This window comes from Gopherus flavomarginatus, chromosome 6 (genome assembly GCF_025201925.1).
Source record: "Gopherus flavomarginatus isolate rGopFla2 chromosome 6, rGopFla2.mat.asm, whole genome shotgun sequence".
Classification (NCBI taxonomy): Eukaryota; Metazoa; Chordata; order Testudines; family Testudinidae; genus Gopherus; species Gopherus flavomarginatus.
The window spans coordinates 102,507,837-102,535,827 of record NC_066622.1 but is presented as its reverse complement, the minus strand read 5'-3'; the positions used below and the strand labels follow the sequence as shown (position 1 = coordinate 102,535,827).

Here is a 27,991-nt window from a genome sequence, read left to right as displayed (position 1 = left end):
AAAAATAAAGAAAACTAAATTAAAACAAATTTCAGAGTGGTAGCCGTGTTAGTCTGTATCAGCAAAAAGAATGAGGAGTACTTCTGGCACTTTTGAGACTAACAAATTTATTTGCGCATTAACTTTTGTGGGCTAAAACCCACTTCATCGGATGCATGCAGTGGAAAATACAGTAGGAAGATATATATACACAGAGAACATGAAAAAATAGGTGTTGCCATACCAACTCTAACAAGACTACCTTAATTTGTTAATCTCTAAGGTGCCACAAGTACTCCTCGTTCTTTTTGTTAAATTAAAACCAGTAAAGCAAAATTTGTAAGCTTTTCTACGTAAAGGCAAAAAAGCACAGTATATTTATACTGCAGACTATTTAACTTCTAAACTAAAATAATTCTATGATTCATAGTCTCTAACGTTTTTACTGTGATCTTCAAGCACACCATGATTAACTTACCCTCAATTGCCCAACAAAAGCATTCACTTCCTCTTCTTGTACAGATAGATTTTTAGGTAGAAAGGGATCAAAGACTGGTCCATTGTCATTTACATCGGTCACCACCACATTAACAGTGGCAGTTGAGGTCTGCAGGGAAAGATAAAATAGTGAGCCAAATATTTGCACTTTACATGATGTCTTACTACTATGTATGATTAGAGCTCTGCTGTGAAAGAGCACCAACTGTGAAATAAATAAAATATATCACTCTTCCCCTCGTCGGTGAAAAGTCAAGCATTAGTCAGTTTTGCCTTTTGTTTGTCAGCTTTTGGGGGAATGGAGAGTGTGTTAAAGCAAAGACTATGGATCCATTTCAAGTACCTTTGGGAAACATGAACATTTGTGATTTTCTTCCTTCCTTGTATTTCATCATGAAACACCATGTTTTCTAGCAGAAATGTCTAGTTTTGGCCCTTGACCAAATTCTTGTTAAAACCCATAAAAACTGATTGTTCTGTTTCATGTACGAATTCCAGGATGTAGCATTTAGTTTAACTGTAATCTGTAGGAAGACTTGTTACATACTCAGTAGGCCACAGAAAATTTTTATCTTTAAAAATGTAATCATGAATATAAGTTGACCTGTGACCTACACTAAGTGCTTGTTTAACCCACACACCTTCTGGGTGTGGTATTCTGTCCCATCTAGTGGCACCGGGACCACTTAAAGAGAGATAAAAATGAGTCTGCTCTTCACCCTTAGCTAACAGTTGGCTGTTAGTCGACTTTTAGCTCATGCGGTAGAGGCTCATGCACTAAGCTACACAAGTCCCCAGTTCAATCCTGCCCGCCAACGACCGGGGTCTGTCGGCATACACTTATCTACACCCTGAGTCGCTGAGCTTCATGTCAAAGTGCAAATTTACAGTGCAAAAAATTGCTATGGAGTCAAGTCCCCTGTGGTCACTGCTATGCCCAGGGCCAGCTCCAGGCACCAGCATTCCAAGCAGGTGCTCGGGATGGCAATCTGCAAGGGGCGGCAGTCCATGTGTTTTTGCCCCCAAGCAGCGCGCCGAATTGCCACCGCGGATAGCGGGGGCAGTCCATGTGACATTAGGGCAGCACGCGCATTTCTGCGGCGGTGGCAATTCGGCGGCAGCTTCTATGTTCAGCTGTCCGTGGCAGCACAGCTTCTGTCTTCCGGCTAAAGAGAGAAGCTGCCGCTGAATTGCTGCCACCATGGAAATGTGCGTGCCACCCTAATGGCACACAGACTGCCCCCGCCATCAGTGGCAGCAATTCGGCGTGCTGCTTGGGGCGGAAAACCAGTAGAGACGGCCCTGGCTATGCCAAACTGCACTCCAAGACTTTCACTGTACCATAGCAGTGTCCATGTGGCAAGTTACTGTGTTGAACCTTGTGTACTATAGATTTACACCCTGGCTTGAGACCCAGTAAGTCACTACACAGAAAAGCCCAACAAGACAACCTCTTTCCTCACAAGACATGGCCACAGTTGCCATCAATGAAGGGGCCTGAACTATAGCTTCAATGGCATTAAAAAGCAGAAAGCTGCTTGTAGGATGCTCTCTACTAGGACCCCATTATTTTGGGAATCAGTTCTTCCCAGTCTGTAATAGCCCAGGTTTGTTAACCTTTAGGTCAGGCTGCAAAGGCCATCTTTTTTCTTTGTCCAATATGGATCTGGGTTAAGAGCAGGGTGAGGTTGAAATTCCAGTGCTGGCTTTGTTGATGGAGTTTATTATTCAGTTCTTGTTATATTTATGTTGCTTCAACAAGTAATCAATATTCAGTCATCATTTGTCTTGTTTCGACATAATATACTACATACTTAAACACACACAAAGTATTTTAAAAACTGTATGAAAACAATGGTGCAATTAACTAGCTTCTTGTAGTGGCTTTTTGCTCAGTTGCTTACTATTTATTTCTGAAACTTGTCATTCCTATATTTAATTTATTTTAGGAAGCTCAAGCTCTTTTTTTAAAGATGTACAAAATCATTGTCAACAATAAGAAGGCTCCAGAACATTAACTGTTGATGATACACAAAGCACACTATAGTCAAATGGATTTTAATAAACTAGTCTGATTCTGCACAATGAAGAGAAAATCTCTTAGATATAGTAAACTGAGAAAACATGACATGGAAATCGTAGACATCAGAAAATAAATAGCTGTCAGTTTGAGATTTTTTTTTTCTATTACAAAGAAACTTTAATGGAATGTTTCTACAACGTGCTTGTTGCTTTCATGATGCTGTCAATAGTGAGTCAACCTAGTGCATCATTTAGAACATTTAGATTTGTTACTCAGCAGCTAAAACACATTTTGTCTGATTGTTTTTTAATCAAGTTTATGAAAGTAAAATTATTATTCTAGTTTGCTTACAGATCCATCTTTGTGTCTGAAGAAAAAAAAATCAATGTGTGTGTGCGCGTGTCATAAACAGATAGCTAAGGGTTAATGTCTCTTTCACCTGGAAAGAGGTAACAAACAACACCTGACCAGAGGACCAATCAGGAAACAAGACTTTTTCAAATCTGGGTGGAGGGAAGTTTTGGGTGAGTCCTTTTTTCTTGGTCTGTTCTCTTTCTCAGCTCTGAGAGTGACCACAGGAATCTCCAGGCTTTCTAATCTTCTGTTTCCAAGTTGTAAGTACAAGGATAGTAAGACAATAGGTTTATATTGTTTTTTTTTATTTACATGTGTGTAGTTGCTGGAGTGTATTCTTTTTGGATAAGGCTGTTTATTCATTTTTTCTTTTAAGCAATTGACCCTGTATATTGTCACCTTGATACAGAGACCCTTTTATGTCCTTTTTCATTCTTTTTATATAAAGCTTTCTTTTTAAGACCTGTTTGAGTGTTTTTCACTGGTTAAGGCTAAGAAACGAACGGGGGGGGGGAAAATCTCTGTGTTAGATTTACTAAGCCTGACTTTGCATACCCTCTGGGTGAGGGGGGAGAGAGATTAGATCTCTCGGTACTTGTGTTTCAAGGACTTGAAGCAGGGAGTATTCTAGGGTCCCCAGGGCAGGGAAAGCTGGGAGGAGGTAAAGAGGGTGGAATCCCTTTGTTTAGATTCACGGAGCTTGAATCTGTATATCTCTCCAGGAACCCAGGGAGGGAACACCTGGAGGGGAAGAGGGAGAAGGGAAGTGGGTTATTTCCCTTTGTGGTGAGACTCAAGGAATCTGGGTCTTGGGTCCCCTGGGAAGGTTTGGGGGGACCAGAGGGTATCAGGCCCTAAAATTCCTGATTGGTGGCAGCGATATCAGATCTAAGCTGGTAATTAAGCTTTGGAGGTCTCATGCTAGCTTCTCATGTTCTGAACTATAAGTTCAGATCCATCTTTGTGCCTGAAGAAAAAAAATATCAATGTGTGTGTGCGCGCGCAGGTGTATATTACACATATAAATCTACGTACTGTGGAAAATTCAATTATCACAAGTATTTTTTTAAATTACATCCATAAATGCCCAGAGTTTTGTGTAATGATTGTCTGTAACAGTACTATTAAATATTAAACGAATAAAGAGAGCTTCTCTTATCATACTCAATCCCATCTCAAAATTCAGATCTAAAATGTGACCTATGACCGCCTAATGAACTTTCTAATACAAAAATAAAATCCCAGTCTCTAAGACATCTTGTATTGCCCCTGCACAACTGTTTTTTTTTGCCAAAATGGTCATTATGGCCTTACCACAAATACAGTCTACCAGTCTGAATGCTGGTATAATTCTAGAAAGGCACATATGAGGGAACAAAACTCTTTCCTTCAGCTTTCAGCCACTCAAGGGAGGAGTGGAATTTTGTGTCATTCTTCAACATTAAGTTCAATTTTGATGTGAGGGGAACTTGCAATAAATCTCAGGAATTCTTACAGTGCAGGGATTAGCCTCGGGAGGTGGGGGGAATAAAGAGGAGGGGAGGAGACATACCAGAGAGGGAAATGGGCAATTATTAATGAAAAGCAAGAAAAAAGAGAAACTTGAGTGAGAAAGGGACAAGATGCCCAACAAAATACAAAAGGGTTAAGCAGACCTTCCCTCAATCTGTATGGTAATATGGGGGAAGGAAATGAGTTTACTGCCACCTCCGAGATATCTGAAGAGGTTTACTGGGATCCTGGACTCTTTACCTTAGAGATAACTGGTAGAGACTCAAGGGCTACTGGATCATTATAAGATCAGACAGGGCTCATTTTAGAACCTAGATCTTAATTTTCCATCATTGCTTTAATTTTAACCTTGAGTGTGCCTTGCTATACATATTATTGCAGGGCTGATGCTGTTTTTGGCAAGTTCTTATGTAATTATATATGTGATATTGCTGAACTACAGGAGGTTAAAAGAAAGATGAGAATGATCATGCACATGGAACAATACTCATAGGAAGAGAGATGGAAAAGATCAGGATTGTTTACCTTAGAAAGAAGATGAATAAGATGGGACAAGACAAAAGTACATATAATATTGAATGCTATTGGGAAGCTAGATTGGAAGCATCTGTCCTCCCAGTCTCAAAACACAAGAACAAGGGGACCGTCAATGAAATTGAAAGGAGGGAAATTCTAAAATGATAAAAGGAAATAATTTTTTAAAACTCTGTATAATTGAACTGTGGAATTCACTGCCACAGGAAGTCATTGAGGTCAAGAACTTAAGATTCTAAAACAATTTGGACATTTATATGGACATATAGAATATACACGTAATAAAAATGTTGTGGAAGGATTATTAAGCCTCATGCTTCAGGGCTTAAGCCAATCTCTATTAGAGATGAGAATGAGACCTAATATGAGTTGTTTACTAAAATGTGTGTGGGGGGGTGTATTCCAATAAGGGGCTCCAGAGCAACAGTGTCATGACTAGCACCCACAGCAAAAGAGTGACAAGTATATCCTAAAATATCCTTCAGTAAGCAACTAGGGTGAATTACAGGGCCTCTTTTTAGCCTATCAATGAGCAGAAAATAGAGCCGGCAAGTAAACTGTGGGTCATACGGCCTTTCAACAGCCGCAAGAGTAATCACCTGGCACAACAGTTAATATGAGGGAAGGCCCACAGTTTAGGGTACACTTTTTTGGTGGGGTAGGAAGAGGGTAAATGCATACATTGTGAGGGAGACCTTCCTTTCCACAGCCAGTTGCATGCAGCTCAGTTTCATGTATGGTCAGCCAGCTCCATCATATTTCACACCATCGATTTCCTACTGCAGGTACCAATGCTGTGATTGCTCTGAAAGTCATGTAATCCATGATTCACTTTTTGCATAATGAGGACATTCTTCTAACAAAGAAGCTTCTACTGCACAGACACAGAGATGGAGATTGTTTAAACACTCATCTATTCTTCCACCTTCATCAGAGAAAATTCTGGTGAATATGAAAATTGTGAGAGTTACTCTTGCCTTATAAAGCTAACGGAACAAAATCAATACTGAAAGAAATACATGAGTTAAGTGTATCCAGTTAGGAGTAGATGTTTACTCTTTTACAGCAGGCTTTCTTGTCTTGTTAGTAAAAAAATGCTGAATCATACATATCAGAGCCTCGTGAATCAGGAAGAGTCAGATTCTCACTCTTATGCATACTTCAGCTGCCTCCACACATTTCTGAAACTTCCCCAGCTCAGCATCCTACAACATTGCTGTTTGACCTCTCCACTTGATTCTCAGCTTCTCCCAGTGTAATGTGAGCTGGATATGTAAGATTGCAATTAGAGTTTAATTTGAAAGCCTAATTTGAACCTCCTAATAACTGATCAACATCAAACCTAATCTATGTGCTTCCCAACATTTAAAGTTAATACTCAGAATTAATGAAAAGTTTCACACAAAGTTTGAAGCACATCAATTCAAGATTCAGAAATAGTATCAGAACCTGAAACATTTTATCCATTCCTCTCCGTTCATAATCCAAAAAAGTTACATTTCATCATTTGATAGGCAAAGAGTACAAGCCACTATCTTGTGCATGGGGTATTTAAAAAAACAAAATGCAAAAAATAGCACCGTTCACCACTAAAGCAGGAGTCTCTATGGAAGCAGAGACTCCAATTAAAAAAAAAAAAAGCATTTAAGCATGTTCTTAACATAAAATGTGTGCTTAATTACTATTTAAGTCAATGGGACATGAGCATATGCTTAAGTGGTTTCCTAAATAGGGATGGATTTAGATACCTGCTTAAGCACTTTACTGAATCAGGATTAGAGAGAGAGGGGAAGAAAATACAACTTACTATTATTTCTATGTATGTCCTGATGCATTTTCTATAGAGGTGTAGTGACTACATTAGGAGGCATACAGGGCTGGATGTCAGTAATGCAGATCCCATGCTACAATATCTGCATGTACATTTTTCAACTTTTCATAATCTCCATGTAAGTAGCTACACTGATTTTTTAAAAAAATAAAGTTTTATAGGTCAGAGTTAAAGTTATCACTGGAATGTGTAACATGAAAAGCCAGCAACAGTGCAACTTCTCAAAAGGATTGAGTACTTCCTATTTGCTGCTGAAGCAAACAATGGATTCTTCACACATATAATAAATGTCTAATAAAATATGAACATCTGCAATTTATAGCTTTCTTAAGCCAACTGAAAGAGTTCTTATATTCATAATTCATCTCTAAGCAACAAACACAATATTTAAATAGACTACACAAATATATTTTGCTCTAAGTATGCAAGGCTCTCATAAATGTTAAAGAATAGAAGATAAATATAAAGAAAATGTCACTTACTTTATTTGTACCCTGCCATTTAATTGGAAACTGGGAATTAATGAACGTATTGTTTGCCACAGGAAAGTGAATATTCTTAGCTTTGATGTCAAACAAGTTTATTAGTTTAGACAAAGTCTAATACAAAGACTATCATCTTAAAATACAAAGGAGTTAGTAAGTAATAAGATATGAGCAAAAAGTCCAGGGTCTTATTTGACTGAAAAAGAACCTGCTCTACATGGCAGGATTTTTGTATATTAAACTTAAGAAAGCTATATTTACATGTTCACCCCTGATGGTGTGAGCTCATTCACCTGCACATCTACCAATGTGATATATGACATCATGTGCCAGCAATGCCCCTCTGCCATGCATCTGATGAAGTGGGTATTCACCCATGAAAGCTTATGCTCCAATACATCAGTTAGTCTATAAGGTGCCACAGGACTCTTTGCTGCTTGGATAATATAATTTATCCTATATAGCCCAGGGACTGAATCTTTTTTCTCCACTAAAAGTGGTGTTGATTTGTTTTGGTGAAGGATAAGATGCATTAAGAAAGAGAATTACACAGCTAAGATACACTATGTTCACCTGCGCATCTCATGGCCTTGTGGACAGGAATATTATTTTATTATCCAGTTCTGCCTCTGCCTCATGTTTGGCTAGAAGTAAATGCAAGGATGGAATGTACTACAAAACATTCCATTTCACATCACAATATTTTACAGTTTTCATTAACAGTCTGTGACAGCCCTTCAACAGTATTGTAAGATGAACAGATATTGATTTTAAGCCACTGGACATTCTGGAAGGACACTGCTGTGAAAAATAGACAGGACCTTCTACAAACACCATTTTCTTGTGCTCTGTAGTCAAGAGTTTGGCACCTAATTTCCACTTTTCACAGTTCCTAATTTTTTTATTAATCATTGCTATATATGTCTTCTGTAAGTTACTTGCAAGACCACAACAAACACATCCACCTTTCTGTGTTCCTTAAATACAAAGAGCAGTAAATTAATGATCTTGCAGTACATTATATACTCGTCTCACATACAAATGAAGAAACACACACACATTGTTATATTAAGTTCTTAAATAGCACAGAATAGGATTGCTTGCTTCTTACAAAAATTCAGCATACTTTGTTTGTCCAGCTATACTGAAAGAAGGATAGGAAACACTTGATATGGTTTTAATCAGGCCACAATTTTATTATTAAATGTCTGGGATTACCCAGTAGATAAAAGTATACAATGTAGGTAACCTTATGTTTATTCAGTAAATACCTGGGAGCTTCCACCAGCCACCCTCTTTTTCTCTCCAGGTCTACCAGCCAATCTATTGGTGGAACCTTACTATCCTTGCTCCCCATAGGAGGGCTAAGGCGGAATATAAAAAAAGGGGGTTGGCTCCCTGCCATACCATTTATAGGACTCTCAACTCTCTTCCCCTGCCCCACTGTTCCCGCTCTGTTTCCTTTAATGAACACCTTCTTTTTAAGTCCTTTTCCAAGCCATTTATCTGGTAACTATATATCTTTCCTATGGAGTATGTGCACTGGGCATCTGCCCCAGACTTACATAATGAGTTGTGACATATAATCTAATCCCTTAATGCTACACATCATAGGCACCAACTCCATGGGTGCTCCAGCCCTGGAGCACCCACGGAAAAAAAATAGTGGGTGCTTACCACACACTGGCAGCCAAGCTCTCTGCCACGTCCGCTCCAAACCCCGCCCCCCACTAGCAACCCACTGATCAACTTATCCCCCTCCCAGTTTTCTCTGAGCTTTGGAGAAGTACTTTCTACTTTCTAGTCTTCTGTTTCTAAGTGTAAGGACAAAGAGATCAGATAGTAAGTTCTATGGTTTTCTTTTCTTTGGTATTTGCATGAATATAAGTGCTGGAGTGCTTTGATTTGTCTTCTTTTTGAATAAGGCTGTTTATTCAATATTCTTTTAAGCAATCGACCCTGTATTGTATCATCTTAATACAGAGAGCCCATTTGTATTTTTCTTTCTTTTTATATAAAGCTTTCTTTTAAGACCTGTTGGAGTTTTCTTTACTTCAGGGAAATTGAGTCTGTACTCACCAGGGAATTGGTGGGAGGAAGAAATCGGGGAGATCTGTGTGTTGGATTGCTAGCCTGATTTTGCATTCCCTCTGGGGGAATAGGAAAGTACTTTTTGTTTCCAGGATTGGGAACAGAGAGGGAGATTCACTCTGTTTGAATTCACAGAGCTTGTGTCTGTGTATCTCTTCAGGAGCACCTGGAGGGGGGAAGGGAAAAAGAATTATTTCCCTTTGTTGTGAGACTCAAGGGATTTGGGTCTTGGGGTCCCAGGGAAGGTTTTTCAGGGGGACCAGAGTGCCCCAAAACACTCTAATTTTTTGGGTGGTGGCAGCAGGTACCAGGTCCAAGCTGGTAACTAAGCTTGGAGGTTTTTATGCTAACCCCCATATTTTGGACGCTAAGGTCCAAATCTGGGACTAAGGTTATGATATGGTGGCAGCGGTGGGATATAGACAGAATCCAGAAGCCAGCAGGAATATTATATTTTTCTCTTCTCTGCTAAGGGCTTTTTAGCAGAGAGAAACAGTTGGTTTTAAAAGGGAACCAGAGAGAATTTTTTTTTCTGCTCTCTCTGGCAGTTTGTGGCTTGCATGTTAAGCGAGAAGCCATTACCAAACTGTTGAGGGTCTTTTGTCATGCAATAGCCCTCCCATTAGGAGGCAAGTACCAGCACTTATATGCATGCAAATAAAGTGGTTTTTCTGGTTTCCCTTCATTGAAAATTAGCTAGAGAGAGAAAAGGAAAAAAACACTGTTGCTAGGCAGACTTCAGGAGGCAACAGAGAACCTGCAGTTCAGAAGATAAACACCGGAGGGCACCCCAACACAAGAAAACAGGAACCATGACTTCTAAGGCAAAAATTGAGGCCGAAGAACAAATCAAAGAAGCTGAACACAGGCGACAGATGGAGATGAAAGAAAGAGAAGAACAAATCAAACAGGCAGCACACAAAAGAAAACAAGAAGAAGAAGAGTTGGCCCACCGCCGAGAAATGGAAAAAACAACAAAAAGAGAATGAAGAGAAGGAAAAACAGAGAAAACGTGAACTGGAGTTGGCAAAAGCTGGGCTGCATGTGCCAGCCAACCCTAACAACCCGGCGCCCATTATTGCTCCACAGCACAGGAAATTTCCCACCTACAAGGCAGGTGATGACACCGAGGCCTTCTTGGAAAATTTTGAAAGAGCCTGTCTTGGGTACAGCATTCCTGAAGACCAGTACATGGTAGAATTGAGGTCACAGCTCAGTGGACCTTTAGCAGAGGTGGCAGCTGAAATGCCTAAGCAGCAAATGAATGACTATAACCTTTTTCAAACCAAGGCCAGATACAGAATGGGGATAACCCCAGATCATGCCCGTCGGCGTTTCAGAACCCAAAAGTGGAAACCAGAGGTGTCATTTCCCAAACACGCCTACTACATTGCAAAAAACTATGAGGCCTGGATAACAGGAAACAACATTCAAACCTTGGAAGAACTGCACCTCCTCATACAAATGGAGCAGTTCTTGGATGGTGTTCCTGAAGACATCACACGGTACATACAAGATGGAAATCCCAAAGATATCGCTGAGGCGGGGAGATTGGAGCCAAATGGATGGAACTGGCAGAAAGCAAGAAAGCTACTGTCAAGGGGAACGATTACCCCAGGGGGCACACAGACCATAAACCCTACAACCGAGGACAGCCAAAGACCCCACATACCACCCAAGTAAAGCCACAGATACCCTACCCTTCAACCTCACCAGTCTCCAGTAACTCACCTCGGCCCAGTGACCCATCAGATGGAAGATGCTTTAAGTGTAATGAACTGGGACATATCAAGGCCAACTGTCCCAAGAACACCATGCGAGTGCAATTCATTACACCACCATCACACCAAAGATCCCCAGGCCCGGATGCCTCTCAAATACCCTTGGAGCGAAGGGAAAATTTGAGAGTGGGCGGAAAGAAGGTTACTGCGTGGAGAGACACAGGGGCACAAGTGTCAGCTATCCACCAATCCTTCGTTGACCCCAAATTCATCAACCCAAAGGCCAAAGTTACAATTTACCCCTTCATGTCACAAGCTGTAGACTTGCCTACAGCTCAACTGCCTGTCCAGTACAAAGGCTGGTCAGGAATGTGGACTTTTGCAGTCTATGACAATTATCCTATCCCCATGCTACTGGGGGAAGACTTGGCCAACCAGGTGAGGCGGGCCAAGAGAGTGGGAATGGTTACACGTAGCCAAACCAGGCAAGCTTCCAGACCCATTCCTGTTCCTGAGCCGTCCACAGAGGCCCCGTCTGTGTTACCAGAGACCCAGACAGAGGTAGTGGACCCGGATTCCATGCCAACCACTGAAACAGCCACAGCACCTCCAGTCCCAGGCCCGGAACTGGAACAGCAACCAGCACCAGCCATTGCAACCCCATCTTCAAACTCAACGCCAGAGGGCGCCAGCGAGCCAAAACTGGCAGAAGCAACAGACAGCCATACCCAAAAGGCTCAGCCACAGCCTGAAATACCCTCAGGTGCACCAGCAACGGAAACAACCCCATCACCTACATCGCTTCCAGAGGGACCAAGCCCAAGTCCACAGTCTGAGGAAGAACTGGTGACCCCAGCCTCAAGGGAACAGTTCCAGGCTGAGCAGGAAGCGGATGACAGCCTTCAGAAAGCTTGGGCGGCGGCACGGAGCACCCCACCACCTCTCAGCTCTTCTAATCGATCCCGGTTTGTTATAGACCAAGGACTTTTATACAAGGAAATTCTTTCTGGTGGACACCGGGAAGAATGGCAGCCGCAAAAACAGTTGGTGGTTCCAACTAAGTACCGGGGGAAGCTCTTAAGCTTAGCCCATGATCATCCCAGTGGCCATGCTGGGGTGAACAGAACCAAGGACCGGTTGGGGAAGTCCTTCCACTGGGAGGGGATGGGCAAGGACGTTGCCAAGTATGTCCGGTCTTGTGAGGTATGCCAAAGAGTGGGAAAGCCTCAAGACCAGGTCAAGGCCCCTCTCCAGCCACTCCCCATAATTGAGGTCCCATTTCAGCTAGTAGCTGTGGATATTCTGGGCCCTTTCCCAAAAAAGACGCCCAGAGGAAAGCAGTACGTACTGACTTTAGTGGACTTTGCTACCCGATGGCCGGAAGCAGTAGCTCTAGGCAACACCAGGGCTAACACTGTGTGCCTGTATCATAACCTTAGTCCCAGATTTGGACCTTAGCGTCCAAAATATGGGGGTTAGCATAAAAACCTCCAAGCTTAGTTACCAGCTTGGACCTGGTACCTGCTGCCACCACCCAAAAATTAGAGTGTTTTGGGGCACTCTGGTCCCCCTGAAAAACCTTCCCTGGGACCCCAAGACCCAAATCCCTTGAGTCTCACAACAAAGGGAAATAATTCTTTTTCCCTTCCCCCCTCCAGGTGCTCCTGAAGAGATACACAGACACAAGCTCTGTGAAACTACACAGAGGGACTCCTCCTCTCTGTTTCCAGTCCTGGAAACAAAAAGTACTTTCCTATTCCCCCAGAGGGAATGCAAAATCAGGCTAGCAATCCAACACACAGATCTCCCCGATTTCTTCCTCCCACCAATTCCCTGGTGAGTACAGACTCAATTTCCCTGAAGTAAAGAAAAACTCCAACAGGTCTTAAAAGAAAGCTTTATATAAAAAGAAAGAAAAATACATACAAATGTTCTCTCTGTATTTAGATGATACAACACAGGGTCAATTGCTTAAAAGAATATTGAATAAACAGCCTTATTCAAAAAAAAATACAAATCAAAGCACTCCAGCACTTATATTCATGCAAATACCAAAGAAAAGAAACCATAGAACTTACTATCTGATCTCTTTGTCCTTACACTTAGAAACAGAAAATTAGAAAGTAGAGCTACTTCTCCAAAGCTCAGAGAAAGCAGGCAGGCAGACAAAAGACAAAAGACTCAGACACAAACTTCCCTCCACCCAAAGTTGAAAAAATCCGGTTTCCTGATTGGTCCTCTGGTCAGGTGCTTCAGGTGAAAAAGACATTAACCCTTAGCTATCTGTTTATGACAGCCTGGCCCTAACAGACATCTTTGCCAGGGTAGGTTGGCCCTCTGACATCCTTACAGATTCAGGGTCTAATTTCCTGGCAGGGACCATGGAAAAACTGTGGGAAACTCATGGGGTGAATCACTTGGTTGCCACCCCGTACCACCATCAAACCAATGGCCTGGTGGAAAGGTTCAATGGAACTTTGGGGGCCATGATACGAAAATTCATCAACGAATTCTCCAATAATTGGGACCTAGTGTTGCAGCAGTTGCTGTTTGCCTACAGGGCTGTACCACATCCCAGTTTAGGGTTTTCACCATTTGAACTTGTGTATGGTCACGAGGTTAAGGGGCCATTACAGTTGGTGAAGCAGCAATGGGAGGGGTTTACGCCTTCTCCAGGAACTAACATTCTGGACTTTGTAAGCAACCTACAAAGCACCCTCCGACACTCTTTAGCCCTTGCTAGAGAGAACCTAAAGGATGCTCAAAAAGAGCAAAAGGCCTGGTATGACAGACATGCCAGAGAACGTTCCTTCAAGGTAGGAGACCAGGTTATGGTCTTGAAGGCGCAACAGGCCCATAAGATGGAAGCATCATGGGAAGGGCCCTTCACGGTCCAAGAGCGCCTGGGAGCTGTAAACTACCTCATAGCATTTCCCAATTCCTCACTAAAGCCTAAAGTGTACCATGTTAATTCTCTCAAGCCTTTCTATTCCAGAGACTTACAGGTTTGTCAGTTTACAGTCCAGGGAGATGATGCTGAGTGGCCTGACGGTGTCTACTACGACGGGAAAAAAGATGGTGGCGTGGAAGAGGTGAACCTCTCAACCACCCTGGAACGTCTGCAGCGGCAACAAATCAAGGAGCTGTGCACTAGCTTCGCCCCATTGTTCTCAGCCACCCCAGGACGGACTGAACGGGCATACCACTCCATTGATACAGGTAATGCTCACCCAATCAGAACCCCACCCTACCGAGTGTCTCCTCATGCCCAAGCTGCTATAGAACGGGAGATCCAGAACGTGCTACAGATGGGTATAATCCGCTCATCTACCAGTGCATGGGCATCTCCAGTGGTTCTGGTACCCAAACCAGATGGGGAAATACGCTTTTGCGTGGACTACCATAAGCTAAATGCTGTAACTCGTCCGGACAACTATCCAATGCCACGTACCGATGAGCTATTGGAGAAGTTGGGACGTGCCCAGTTCATCTCTACAATAGACTTAACCAAGGGGTACTGGCAAGTACCGCTAGATGAACCTGCCAAGGAGAGGTCAGCATTCGTCACCCATGCGGGGGTGTATGAATTCAATGTCCTTCCTTTCGGCCTTCGAAATGCACCCGCCACCTTCCAGAGGCTGGTAGATGGTCTACTAGCTGGACTGGGAGAATTTGCAGTTGCCTACCTCGATGATGTGGCCATTTTTTCAGACTCCTGGCCCGAACACCTACTACACCTGGAAAAGGTCTTTGAGCGCATCAGGCAGGCCGGACTAACTGTTAAGGCCAAAAAGTGTCAAATAGGCCAAAACAGAGTGACTTACCTGGGGCACCAGGTGGGTCGAGGAACCATAAACCCCCTACAGGCCAAGGTGGATGCTATCCAAAAGTGGCCTGTCCCAAAGTCAAAGAAGCAGGTCCAATCCTTCTTAGGCTTGGCCAGATACTACAGGCGATTTGTACCACACTACAGCCAAATCGCTGCCCCATTGACCGACCTGACCAAAAAGACCCAGCCAAATGCCGTTAAGTGGACTGATAAGTGTCAAAAGGCCTTTACCCAGCTTAAGGCGATGCTCATGTCTAACCCTGTGCTCAGGGCCCCGGATTTTGACAAACCATTCCTAGTAACCACAGATGCATCTGAGCGTGGTATAGGAGCAGTGCTCATGTAAGAAGCAACAGATCACAACTTCCATCCTGTCGTGTTTCTCAGCAAGAAACTGTCTGAGAGGGAAAGTCACTGGTCAGTCAGTGAAAAGGAATGCTATGCCATTGTGTACGCCCTGGAAAAGCTACGCCCATATGTTTGGGGACGGCGGTTCCAACTACAAACTGACCATGCTGCACTAAAGTGGCTTCATACTGCCAAGGGGAACAACAAGAAACTTCTTCGTTGGAGTTTAGCTCTCCAAGATTTTGATTTTGAAATTCAACACATCACAGGAGCTTCTAACAAAGTAGCTGATGCACTCTCCCGTGAGAGTTTCCCAGAATTCAGTAGTTAAAAAGTGTTCTTAAAATGTAGAAGTCTGTTAGTTATATACTTAGGAGTATATGTAAAGGTGTATGTGTTGTATTAATCTGTTTATTTTCAAGTTCTAGAAGGAAATCGCCGCCAGTGAGCTTCCCCACTGTCTGCAATTTGGGGGGCGTGTCATAAACAGATAGCTAAGGGTTAATGTCTCTTTCACCTGAAGCACCTGACCAGAGGACCAATCAGGAAACCGGATTTTTTCAACTTTGGGTGGAGGGAATTGAGTGTCTAAGTCTTTTGTCTGCCTGCCTGTTTTCTCTGAGCTTTGGAGAAGTACTTTCTACTTTCTAGTCTTCTGTTTCTAAGTGTAAGGACAAAGAGATCAGATAGTAAGTTCTATGGTTTTCTTTTCTTTGGTATTTGCATGAATATAAGTGCTGGAGTGCTTTGATTTGTCTTCTTTTTGAATAAGGCTGTTTATTCAATATTCTTTTAAGCAATCGACCCTGTATTGTATCATCTTAATACAGAGAGCCCATTTGTATTTTTCTTTCTTTTTATATAAAGCTTTCTTTTAAGACCTGTTGGAGTTTTCTTTACTTCAGGGAAATTGAGTCTGTACTCACCAGGGAATTGGTGGGAGGAAGAAATCGGGGAGATCTGTGTGTTGGATTGCTAGCCTGATTTTGCATTCCCTCTGGGGGAATAGGAAAGTACTTTTTGTTTCCAGGATTGGGAACAGAGAGGGAGATTCACTCTGTTTGAATTCACAGAGCTTGTGTCTGTGTATCTCTCCAGGAGCACCTGGAGGGGGGAAGGGAAAAAGGATTATTTCCCTTTGTTGTGAGACTCAAGGGATTTGGGTCTTGGGGTCCCCAGGGAAGGTTTTTCAAGGGGACCAGAGTGCCCCAAAACACTCTAATTTTTTGGGTGGTGGCAGCAGGTACCAGGTCCAAGCTGGTAACTAAGCTTGGAGGTTTTTATGCTAACCCCCATATTTTGGACGCTAAGGTCCAAATCTGGGACTAAGGTTATGATACAGTGCCTCCTACCTGCTGTGGATCAGCTGCTTCACAGCATGCAGAGGGAGCAGAAAGAGGCAGGGAAGAGGTGGGGTGTGGGTGCAGCCTTAGAGGAAGGGATGGAGTGGGGGCAGAGCGAGGGTGGAACGAGGTGGGGTGGGGGTTTGGGGGAAGAGGTGGAAGGCAACTATTTTATACATTATTTAGAAACTGGACAAGAAAAAGTCAAAAGAAAACTGACTAACATCAGTTGAAGTTCTCATTCGCAAGACAGTTAAGCTGAAAATGTCAATCAAACTGAAACAACTAGGGCATGGTACTGAAACTGTCCAGTGCATTCAATTGCTGAAGGCACACAGAATTCAATCAACTTTAAAACTGCCAAAATATGTATAAATGAAAGAAAATATAAAAAAGTGTTTGCTTGTTCCGCTCTGAATAGGAGTTCTCACATATTTCCTAAATGTCTGTGTTCTTGGAAACCCTGAATGAGATAATATGACTTAAATTTTAAAATGATTATTCAACCATTGGTCCTAATACTTACTCTGAACAATGGGAGTGTAAAATGTCCCAAAACCAAATGTCCATGCTACAATTAAGGAGAGGAATTTTTTTTTTACGGAAAACAAAAGTAATTTTCCTTGCTCTACATGTTAATTCTTAAAGCAGATTTTGCATTAAATGTAAAAGCTAAGCTTTTCCATGTATATTTGAATCTACTTAATTATTTTAATTTTGGTAGCATATTGCTGGATGGAAACAAATCAGATTATTATGCCAGATAATGGTGTTTAAATATGTAATAAGTAGTTTTATTCCTTAAACAATGTTTAGGTACTTGAAACAAGCCTTCCTCCCACTATAGTGTTACTCTTCATAAGTAATACCACACCAGTGTTTTTCCAAAAAAGAATATGCCTCTGTAACAAAGTCTAAAGTGGAACAGTTAGAAGAAAAACTGCAGTAATCCTCATTCATAAAAAAGTAACCATTGTTTCCTATCTATAATAGTCAATATGAGAAAAAGAACAGCACCACGTGAGTCAATGAGATTTCACTTGTGAACTCCCCACTCCACCTTGGATTTAAAATATCTTACCCAACAGCAAAGGACCACTGAATATTTTTGATTGACATTAGAACAGGTCTATGAACACCAAGTATCTGACTGCCCAGCTGTGACTTTGGGTGATGTTTTCCTTTTGTATAAAACCCCCACACCACACAGGAATGCCATCACCAGTTTTTTCATTAGATCATTTAATGACAGTGAAGTTTTTTCACATATGACAAAATGGCACCTGATCTCTGAAGGAACTGCCCACCTGGCCACCAAGCTGCATAGATAATTGGGCATTAATGAAGTTTCACTTTCCACACATAAAGGAAAGTCAGTTACTTTTCATGTGAAAGGGAAGCTGTACATCAGCTCAGATGCCTGAAGAGGTTGGGGACAAGGCTGGGAGATGAATACAATGGTTCCTTTGCAGCACTTTAGGCAATTTAACTTCAAAGGGGAAAAAAAAGTCACATTTCATTCAACTCCAGCCCTGCTGCTACACTCAGCAGTACTTCAGAAGTGGCTGGGCTGCTATAACACTAGATTTTACTTTAAAAGTTGAATTAAGAGATGTAGGGTGAGCAAGAGGTGATGGAGGGATGGGTTTTAAGCTCAAAAAAGGAGGAAAATATTTTCAACTATTCTAGCAGCAGACTATAGTCTTTCTATAACCAAAACCATAATAGGAGTTGTTAAACTCTCCAGATTTATTTTTTGCTATAGAAAGTAAGAGATGAAAATGGCCACTGTGCTGAAAATGAAAATGACCACTGGAAAAGCAGCTGAGCTCATAGAGGTTAAACGATGGAGAAGGGTTCGAAGTGTCAAAAAAGTAAAGTATTAAGACAATAATTACTTTAATATTATTTTATGTAGACTATTAAGAGAAGGGCTGAGATGCTGGGTCTTGTTATGGCTCCTGTATATTGCTATGGTGCTGTAAAAATTCACCACACTGGGGAGATTTTGCCCCAAGCAGAAACTGTGTGGGACAACCATGGGTTCCCCTATATGAAAGGGCTGTAAGCTCCAACACAGGAGATGTGCCAGCAACTGAAAGCAGGATGATCCTAATAGCACTCAGCAGTACAGGGATTTTTTTTTTACTGCTGAGAATCAGCCCATAGTCAGTCTGGGGGATGGGGTGCCATAATGTAGAGCAGCCTTGTCACTCCTAGAAGTGCACAAAATGGAGAGGTGCAAAAATGACTTAAGTCATATTTGTCTCTTTCTCCTGCAGGGAGGAGCCATTCTGTGCTGCACTTCTAGCAGGTTCAGAAAAACAACACTCAGCCAAGGTACTTTTAACCATTTCTCTTCCAATTTTTAATTTCCATCATGAAAGATCTGCAAAAGAATTACTCCACTCTTGTGCATCTGTTAAGATTGTAGAATGGGAAAGTTTCATCTTGGGTTTTCTGCAGACTTTAAGAATGACCTTTGTCTATTGACCTTTCTTTGACAAGTGCCCCTGCAATGCCAACTAATATCTCCACACCCACTACTACCTCATCCAGTTTTCTACTTACGAGGATAAAGACATTTTAGATACAGATATCTGTATAATTATAAAATGTGATTTTCAGCTTTTTGATACACACACTGAAGATAATTATATTGTTCCACTAAAAGAAATGTGGTGTTACTGTGTGTTGGTGTGGGTTCACAAGTACAGTGGGCTAATGCTCAGAGACTTGTGTTGTGTGTGAGTGTTACTTTATCATATGATTTCCTCCCTTTTTAATATTTGTCTTATTGTCAGGAACTGTACTGGATGGACCTTCACTCTGAAGGTACATCTATACTTCACACCATTTACGGCAGCATGTGGGGTACATATTGTTACACGCCACAGTGCAAAACTAGGTATCACATTATGGTGTGTAGCTACATATGGCAGTGAAAGGCTCTGGGCACTGGCAGAGGGACACTACACTGCTACTTTTGGCAGTGTAGATGAGAAGACATTGCTTGGGCAAGTAGAGAGCCATGTAGGTATATACCTAGTAGTACATACCCTAAGGGTTCAGGCATATCTTTACTCACTTCAGCAGTGCCTCACTGTCTATACTGCTATTGATACCCATGCTGGGGGAGAGATACGGGTGGCATACGTACTCTTTGCACTCACTGCCTTAAGGAGTGAGCAGTGTAGATGTAATCTGAATTAATGACGCTTTTGTGTGGGTAATAATATTTTAAGAACCATATTACAGTTTCATTAAATGTGCCAAAATATACTAGATGATATGCTTCAAATTCATTTTTAGAGAGGTAAAATGATTTTCTTCTAGTTCTTTAGTTAAGGTTCCGAAAAAGTGGTTCAGAAACCTGAAATGAACAGCCAGTAATTCAACAAAATTATTTATTTATTATAGACTGAACTATGTGCAAGGTGCTTTCCAAACACTAAAGATGGATGATCCTCTCTCTGAAGACTGCAGAAGCTAACAATACACAAGCAGAGAGAGTTTAAGGGAAGCAAAATAACAATAGGTAATTTAAAAAATCATTAGAATGTAATGAGAGAGAGATTAATCTAACTTCTCGACACATTGTCAAGTGTCTAACTGCCTCTGGCAGAACATGCAGAAAAAGAAGTCAAAAACTCCTAACGGATAAGTTGCAAATTTCTTGCCAACTTCCAAGTAAAAGAAAAATGCCTGTTATAGTTCATAAAAAGTTTGGGAAACACTCATGCAAATTGATTTCCTTAAGTACTTTAAAAAAATTAACTAGGACAGCATTTGCCATGTGCAAATTCTGAACTAAGATGGAGTAATACATTTAATAGGACAGAGAAAACAACAAAGAATATGACTGCACACGATAAAAGGGAGCTCTTTTGGTATGCAGAAGACGACAAGTTTAGGGAGACTGGACTCCAAGTATCAGGGAAATTGAATGGTCACAAGATCCCACATAGCTGGATGACTCAAACAGTTGCATTTATTGTATTTATTCTTGCTATTGCAGAACAAAGAAATGTCAAAAGTGAGCTGGCAAAATCATTTTTGTTTTAGTGTTTAAAAGTGGTACGTTTTCAAAATGGTGCATGGGAGGTACCTACATAAACCTTTCTTGCATATAGAGAAATTGCTGCATGTCATAGATCTATTCATTCAAGACCCAGATAAAAGATTCTATGGTTATATTATTTCCAGCTCCCAACATCTTGGTATGATAACAAACTCTCAATAGAAACTCACCCCATCTGGTCTGCCATCCGAGGCTGTAACAATCAAAATGTAGCGATCAGTGCTTTCTCTGTCCAAGGGCTTTCCTAAGGCAAGAAGTCCAGAACTAGTAATAAAACAAAACATTAAATTACATTATATCACAATAGTTTTAAAAACTAGCAAGTTCTTTTGTTCCACTACTATGTTTTAGATAAAAGTTTTCCTTTGAGCAAATATTCCTTAAGCTTTTAGGATACATTATAATAGGGTGAAGGCTTTGGATGGGTAAATACTTGTAAAATGATGAGCCTATTTCTAATGCTTTATGGCTGCATACATGAATAATTTAGGGTTAAAGTAGTGACCTGATGATGTACAAGATTATATGATAGATAGTCCCAGACTGAACACAAGGCTGTCATTCACTCAAAGGGTTTGTACAGCTCTCATAAACTACAAGAGAGAATCTCAAGCAGTATATTCATCACAGCAGATTTCTGATAGCTCTGACAGAAAAGCATTTAGATTATTTGTAATAAACTATGGAATGTCTCTCACAAGGATTCATTGAACATTTTACAGAAAAGTTTACTTTTCCATTCATTGCATAAGTATGCAATGAGTCAATTCTTTTCAGTGCTCACCAGTACAGGTACTGTATTCCCCAATAATAAAAGATTGTCCCCAGTGCACGTGGTGTGTAAAGGAGAATAAATCAACCTACTGCATTTAGGCCAAAGCACTACAAAACAAAAATGGATGTAAATAGCAAAGACAAACAAAGCAGAGTCAAATTTATCCCAGATCTCTATGGTCAAGAGCCCAAATAACTTCTTGAACTGCTTTGTGGTGCCAAGGAACAAGAACAGATACTCATTGTGGACTACAACTCATAATCATCACAAAATTAGCAGTTAATCCTCATTTTGTAGGCAGGCTCATCTCTATTTCATCTTGAGAGATACAGCTATTTTTCTTGTAGTTTTCCCACAGTCTGTAAGAACTGCCATAGAGAATCAGACCTGAGATAAATCTAGTCCAGTATCCTGTCTCTGACAGTGGCTAGCACCCAATGATTTAGAGGTAGGTAAGAGCACCACATCAGGCAGATGTGTCATAATCTGTCCACCACATTTGGTCTTGGCTTGGTATTTAATAGTTAGAAACTGTCTTAAACTCTGAAGCATGATGTTTAATATTCCTTCCACAATTTTTTGTTATATTTAATGACAATGAACCTGGATACGCTTGTTATCCATATAAATCCCTTCCTGAATCTTGGTAAATTCTTGGTCTCAATGAGAATGTGCCAGTGTGTTCCACAATTTAATTATATATTGTGTGGAAAAGTATTTCCTTTTATCAGTTTTGAATTTCCCACCTTTTAACTTCATTGAATGTCCCCTGGTTCTTCTCTTATGAAACGGGAAGAAGAGACAGACATTCCCCATCTACCTTCCTTGTTCCATGCATTATTTTATAGATGTTTATCATGTCCCCTCTTATTCATTTATTTCTAAGGCTCTCCATATGATCATTCTCATCACCCTTTGAACTCCTCCTCGTATAGCAATATCAATTTTAAGATGAGGTGAACAGTAGGGCACAGAGCATTCCAGATGAGGTCACCGCATTGATTTATATAAAGGTAGTAATAATATTCAACATCCCAGTCCTTATGCAACCTAATATCTTGTTAGCTTTTTTGACCACAGCTGTACACTGAGCAGAAGTCTTCATTAAGCTATCTATAATGACATCCAGGTCTCCTTCCTGAGTTGGAAGAGTTAATGTAGAACCCTGTAAATGGTTCTAATGGAACCTTTGCCATCATGTTGCTCCTTCACTGAGGTTGTCTAGGTCTCTCTGAATCTCTCACAGTCTTCTCCTGTCCTGACTAACTTAAATAACTTTGCACTATCGGCAAATTTTGCAACCTCACTACTCCTCCCCACCCTGTCACTTTCCTGATAATTAATAAATATATTAAACAATATGGGACCTAGTACACACTTTCAGGAACCCTGCTATTAACCATTTTTCTATGATGAAAATTGAGCATTAATCCTATTCTTTGTTTTCTATCTCCAAGCCTATTTGTGATCCATGACAATATTTTGCCTCTCACCTTATGACTGGTTAGCTTCTTGAGTATCTCTTGTGCAGTAACTTGTCAGAGGTCTTTTGGAATCTAAATAAATGTCTACCAGATCTTCTTCATTCACTATTTTATTGACACATTCAAGAATTATGAGAGATTAGTTTTCCTTTTCAGAAGCTATGCTGGTTAGACGCTATCATGTTGTGATCCTCCAAGTGTTTTCTTATTCTGTTTTTATTGATCATTTCAACCAGTTTGCCAAGTATAGATGTAAGGCTTACTGTATATAACTAGCTGTATCAATCTTAGAGAGTATTGAAAATACAAGTATAACATTTGCTATCTGTAATCCCGTTTGTTGTTAAAGAGATATTGCACATTTTTATTATTGCTTAGCCTGTTCATAGTTAAACTCCATCAAACATCTTGGATTTATATAATCTGAGTTTTTATATTATAAATTTGCTCCAGCACCTCTTCTTCTGACATTTCACTCTCCAAGAGCACTCCTCTTTATTATCAGAAAGGAGAAGGTCAGGGTAGGAAGCTCCCCAACATCCTTGGCAGTGAAGACTAAAGTCTCTTATGCCAGCACTCTATCTTTGGTCAGCAGGTTAGAGCAAGCTGACACTTTTAAGTGAATACTAATAGGGTTCAGTGGAATAAAGTAGGAAGTATTAAGAGCTCTTCCCTAAGATCAAGTGACTGACCTGTAAAATAATATCCAGTCTCAATCATCATGATGGGGGGAATTTGAGGAAGGTGTTAAATCGTATGTCACTCATGACTACAAACCCACACCCCCCAAATGCTAAGGTGCATGAATGTCTCTAGTAGCTTCTTTCAGAAATGGAAAGAACATCAAATCAGATTGACTCAGCAATAACTTATTTCTAGAATTTTACTAAACAACTAAGGGAAACATGCATTAATACTCTATATTTTACTTCCACTTCTCTAATCTCATGCACTGTTCTCTGCATGAGGCCACTAAACTTGAGAATTCAATTAGTGATTACATTCATCTTATTAAAGATCATTTAACTTTTAACCTAAACTTTTTATTTCAATATTTTTATAAATCAGAAAAATGGAAACAGCAGTGAATGTCCTGGGATGGCAATTTGCCCCTTTCCAACGTTTTAAGAAGATCAGAAGTCTATGAATAGGTACAAAAGAGAAAACCACTCACTGCTTTTAAATAGTACACATATCCCCAACTACCCTTTGTAATGAAATAACCATAATCTCAATGTAACAAAACAGCTTAAAATAAAGGTTTAAGGACACTCTAATAAAATCTAAACAGAAGGAAATTGGATTTGCATGTTTTGCTCATGTTCAACATGAATGCTTCCTGTTAAGAAATGTGTACTTTTATTGTGATAAAATGTTAGTACAGGTAACCTGTTAAAATAAATTTCATGATTGGACTCTGAAGGAAAAGTATACTTGTGACAAATAAAATGTCCACAAGAAATAGTGCTCCAATAGCACTACACTACAGCTGCAGGCTCATTTATCACCTGTGAATTTTAGACTTAAAATGAACAGGAAAACATAAACTGATTTACTTCTTTTAATTCCAGTGTGTACCATACCGCCCTATTCCAGGCAGCCTCTTTTTACCTCTCTAACATCTGTAATACATCTTTTCTAGATAAGCTATATAGATAACTGTACATACTTGAAGAAATGGTTTAATTATGAGATATTGTGTTGCACTCAGGTCAAATGGACTGTATGCATTTCAGTTTCATGTATTCCATTGTCATTCCTTGGGCTTTAGTCAAATATCCATCACTTTCCATGGGGAGCTAATGAAGTTCCTAATTACCTCAGATCAGATTCTAGTTGCCAGAGGAGACAGAACTGAAGCTTCATTAAAAAGGCTAGTATGTCAATCCTTAGAATGGAGGCATTATCCAGTGAGTTAGTGAAGAGAATGCTAAAGGAGATATACTGTAAAAAGGGTTAATTGATGTAGCACTAAGGGACTAGACCATTTCTGGAGTCACAGAATGGGGTTCCCTCACCCTGGATTCTCACTGCAAACAATCCTTACGCACTCCAGTTGCAAGTTCAACACTATGTGTTTTATTTACAATGTGCTTTATAAATATTTGCTCCCCGCAGCATAAATAAGTAAGTATTTCCCCCAAATCTTTACCTATTGCAAACACACAGGGCAGAAGAGAAAAGATCGCTCCTCTGTGAGATCCTGGACTTCTCTAAGGCCCCGTCTACAATGGCAAGTTTCTGCGCAGTAAAGCAGCTTTCTGAACTGTAACTCCCAAGGTGTACACACTGCCAAGCCACTTAGTGTGCATAAACTGTGCATTTGTAGCACTCTAAAAAAAACACCCCAATGAGAGGAGGACAACTTTCTGCGCTGGGGCTAAGTGCTGCGGTGCCAGTGTAAACACCGTGGTGATTACAGCACAGCGATTGGCCTCCGGGAGGTGTCCCACAATGCCTGTTCTCACCTCTCAGGTCATCAGTTTGAACTTTACTGCCCTGCCCTCAGGTGATTAACCGTCCACCCCACCCCATATTTCTTTGCATATCAGAAAGTCCCCTTCCTGTTTGCTTGGTGATACATGCAGTGGTCTCAATGTATCTTTCCAGGTGGCCATGCCTGCTCCACACACCAGGCAATCATCAGCATTTGGCAAGAGGAGGCTGTCCAGTCCCAGCTGCACTCCAGTCATTGGAATTATGATACCTATGGACAGATTTCATGATGCATGATAGAAAGGGGCATGACCGGGACACATTGCAGTGTAGGGTAAAGTGAAGGAGCTGCAGAATGCCTACCACAAGGTGCGGGAGGCAAACCATCATTCCGGTGCTGCGTCCATGAGCTGCCGGTTCTAAAAAGAGCTGGATGCAATACTCAGTGGTGACCCCATGTCCACTGGGAAGGCCCCTGTGGATACTTCATTGGCTTGCATGCCAGTCGAGGGTGGAAATCTTGGACAAAGAGGGGAAAGGGGGACTCGAGGCAGAGGATGATTTGGAGGCCAGAGATGCATGCAGTCGGGAGCTCTTTTCTACCACGGAGGAGCCTAGCCAGTCACAGCAATTGAATCTTGGTGAAGCGCAAACAGGAGAGGAGGCCCCTGGTAAGTGGATCTGATTTGGGGAATTGCTGAAGCAAGTTGTTGGGGGCAGGAGAGTTGGAGAAAGCAGGCTTGTCTTCCACTGCATGTCTAGTCTGAGTAACAGAACAGGCTGTTGATACACTCCCTCACTTCATGGGAATCTCCCCCAGAGATCTCCAGGAAATTCTCATGGAGATACTGGGCAATCAGCTGCCACAGGTTCCTCAGCAGAGTTGCTTTGCTTCTTGCCCCATTAATGGTAACTTTCCAGCGCCACTTTGCCATCATTGGGGAAACCATTGTTGCACACTGGTGAACCACATAGGGGCCAGGGTGGAAGCTGCAGGCTTGAAGAAGACCCTGCCTTGATTCCCTGCTCACCCTCTGCAGCAAGATATCTTCCATAATGATCACCTCCTGTGGAAAGTGTGGGGATAGGAATGATTATCAGGCTCCCCCTTATAGTGCTGGCTCTCCTCAAGTGCCCAAGAGCCGCCTAGTGTACAGCTGGGTCTGGGAAGAGTGATTTCCCCTGCCCCTGTGGCTACTCACCATTTTGAGGGTCTTGTGGCTCATGTGTGCTTGCCTGGGGTCAGCCAGTTAGTGTCAGGTGTGAGAGTACTGGCTGTGTTTTAAAGCATTGAATCAGTGTTGTCTGTGTTGCAGCAACAATACTGCTTCTGTAAAATGTTGCATTTAAACTTCACAGAGATGCCCTTGGGAGCCCAGCCTCCCTCTATGTTATCAGCAGCAGAAGGGCTGTGCAGAATTAGAAAGCGGCCAAGGAGAACTAAGGAGGACTTTCTCTGTGAGGTTATGATGAACTCTGCTGCCGAGAAACGGGAATTGAACGAGTGGCAAGAGAGTGAGAAGAGGGACCAAAAGAAGAACGCAACACACCAGAAAGAAGCCCCGGCGCAGCTCTTAAACGACATGGAGCACCAAGTGGACACGCTTCAGGCGATACTAGCTCTTCAAACCAAGTAGCTCCATGCCTGCCCTCCCCTGCAACCGCTGTCACAAAACTCTTTCCCATGCACCTCCGCACACACTGCCAACACACTGTTATCAACCTCCTGGCTCCACTCTCAACCGACAGCATTTCACTCCTCCATCCTCACAGTCCAGCACTGTGTACTCCCACTACCCACTCAACACCCACTACCCACTCCCACTACCCACTACCCACTCAACACCCATTTCTCTGCAGTTTGGCCCTGCTGAAGTACAACACCTGCTGCATTGTACTCCAAAGGAGAAGGCTGGGTATGATTCCTGAACATATACAAATCTGTAGCCATCCCGGGACCGCTCCTGCTCTTAAGACCTTCCCTTCCCCCATCCTCCTCCCTGCTGATGACTTTTTTTGTTTGAGTGTCTACTCTGGTTGTAGTCTTTTAAAAAAAGAATTGTGTTTGTTTGAAAGCAATCTTTATTTTATTAAGTAAAAGCAAAAAGAGCACTGCAAAGCAACACACAATTATGTTAAGGCCCCTTCTTGCACCATGTGCACCAATCACCTCCTAGCATTACAGGCACTGCAATCCTGAGCATAGCAACAATATTAGTGGTTTTCAGCTTCAAATTGCTGCCGCAAGGCATCCCTGATCCTTATAGCTCTGCGCTGTGCCCCTCTAATAGCCCTGGTCTCTGGCTGTTCAAACTCAGCCTCCAGGTGATGAGCCTCTGTGGTCCAGCCCTGAGTGAAGCTTTCACCCTTCCCTTCACAAATATTATGGAGCGTACAGCACACAGCTATAAGCATAGGAATATTGTCATCAGCCATGTTCAGCTTCCCATACAGGCATTGCCAGTGGGCTTTTAAACAGCCAAATGCACACTCTACAGTCATTCTGCATTTGCTGAGCCTGTTGTTGAACTGCTCCTTGCTGCTGTCAAATTGCCCTGTGTATAGCTTCATAAGCCACGGCATTAAGGGGTAGGCGGGGTCTCCCAGGATCACAATGGGCATTTCGACTTCCCTACGGTGATCTTCTGGTCTAGGAAGAAAGTCCCT

The 27,991-nt window shown here is 41.7% G+C and overlaps 1 protein-coding gene across 2 annotated transcripts in view; it reads right to left on the bottom strand.

Moving 5' to 3' along the window:
- Positions 1-27,991, bottom strand: part of PCDH15 (protocadherin related 15) — a 1,406,570-nt gene that overhangs the window by 274,773 nt on the left and 1,103,806 nt on the right. For both annotated transcript variants that reach the window (XM_050959272.1, XM_050959271.1), the window contains 2 exons: positions 20,800-20,893; positions 458-586 (listed from right to left, as the gene is read on the bottom strand). In XM_050959272.1, the coding sequence (XP_050815229.1) occupies positions 458-586; positions 20,800-20,893 (223 nt within the window). The remainder of the gene's footprint in view (positions 1-457; positions 587-20,799; positions 20,894-27,991) is intronic.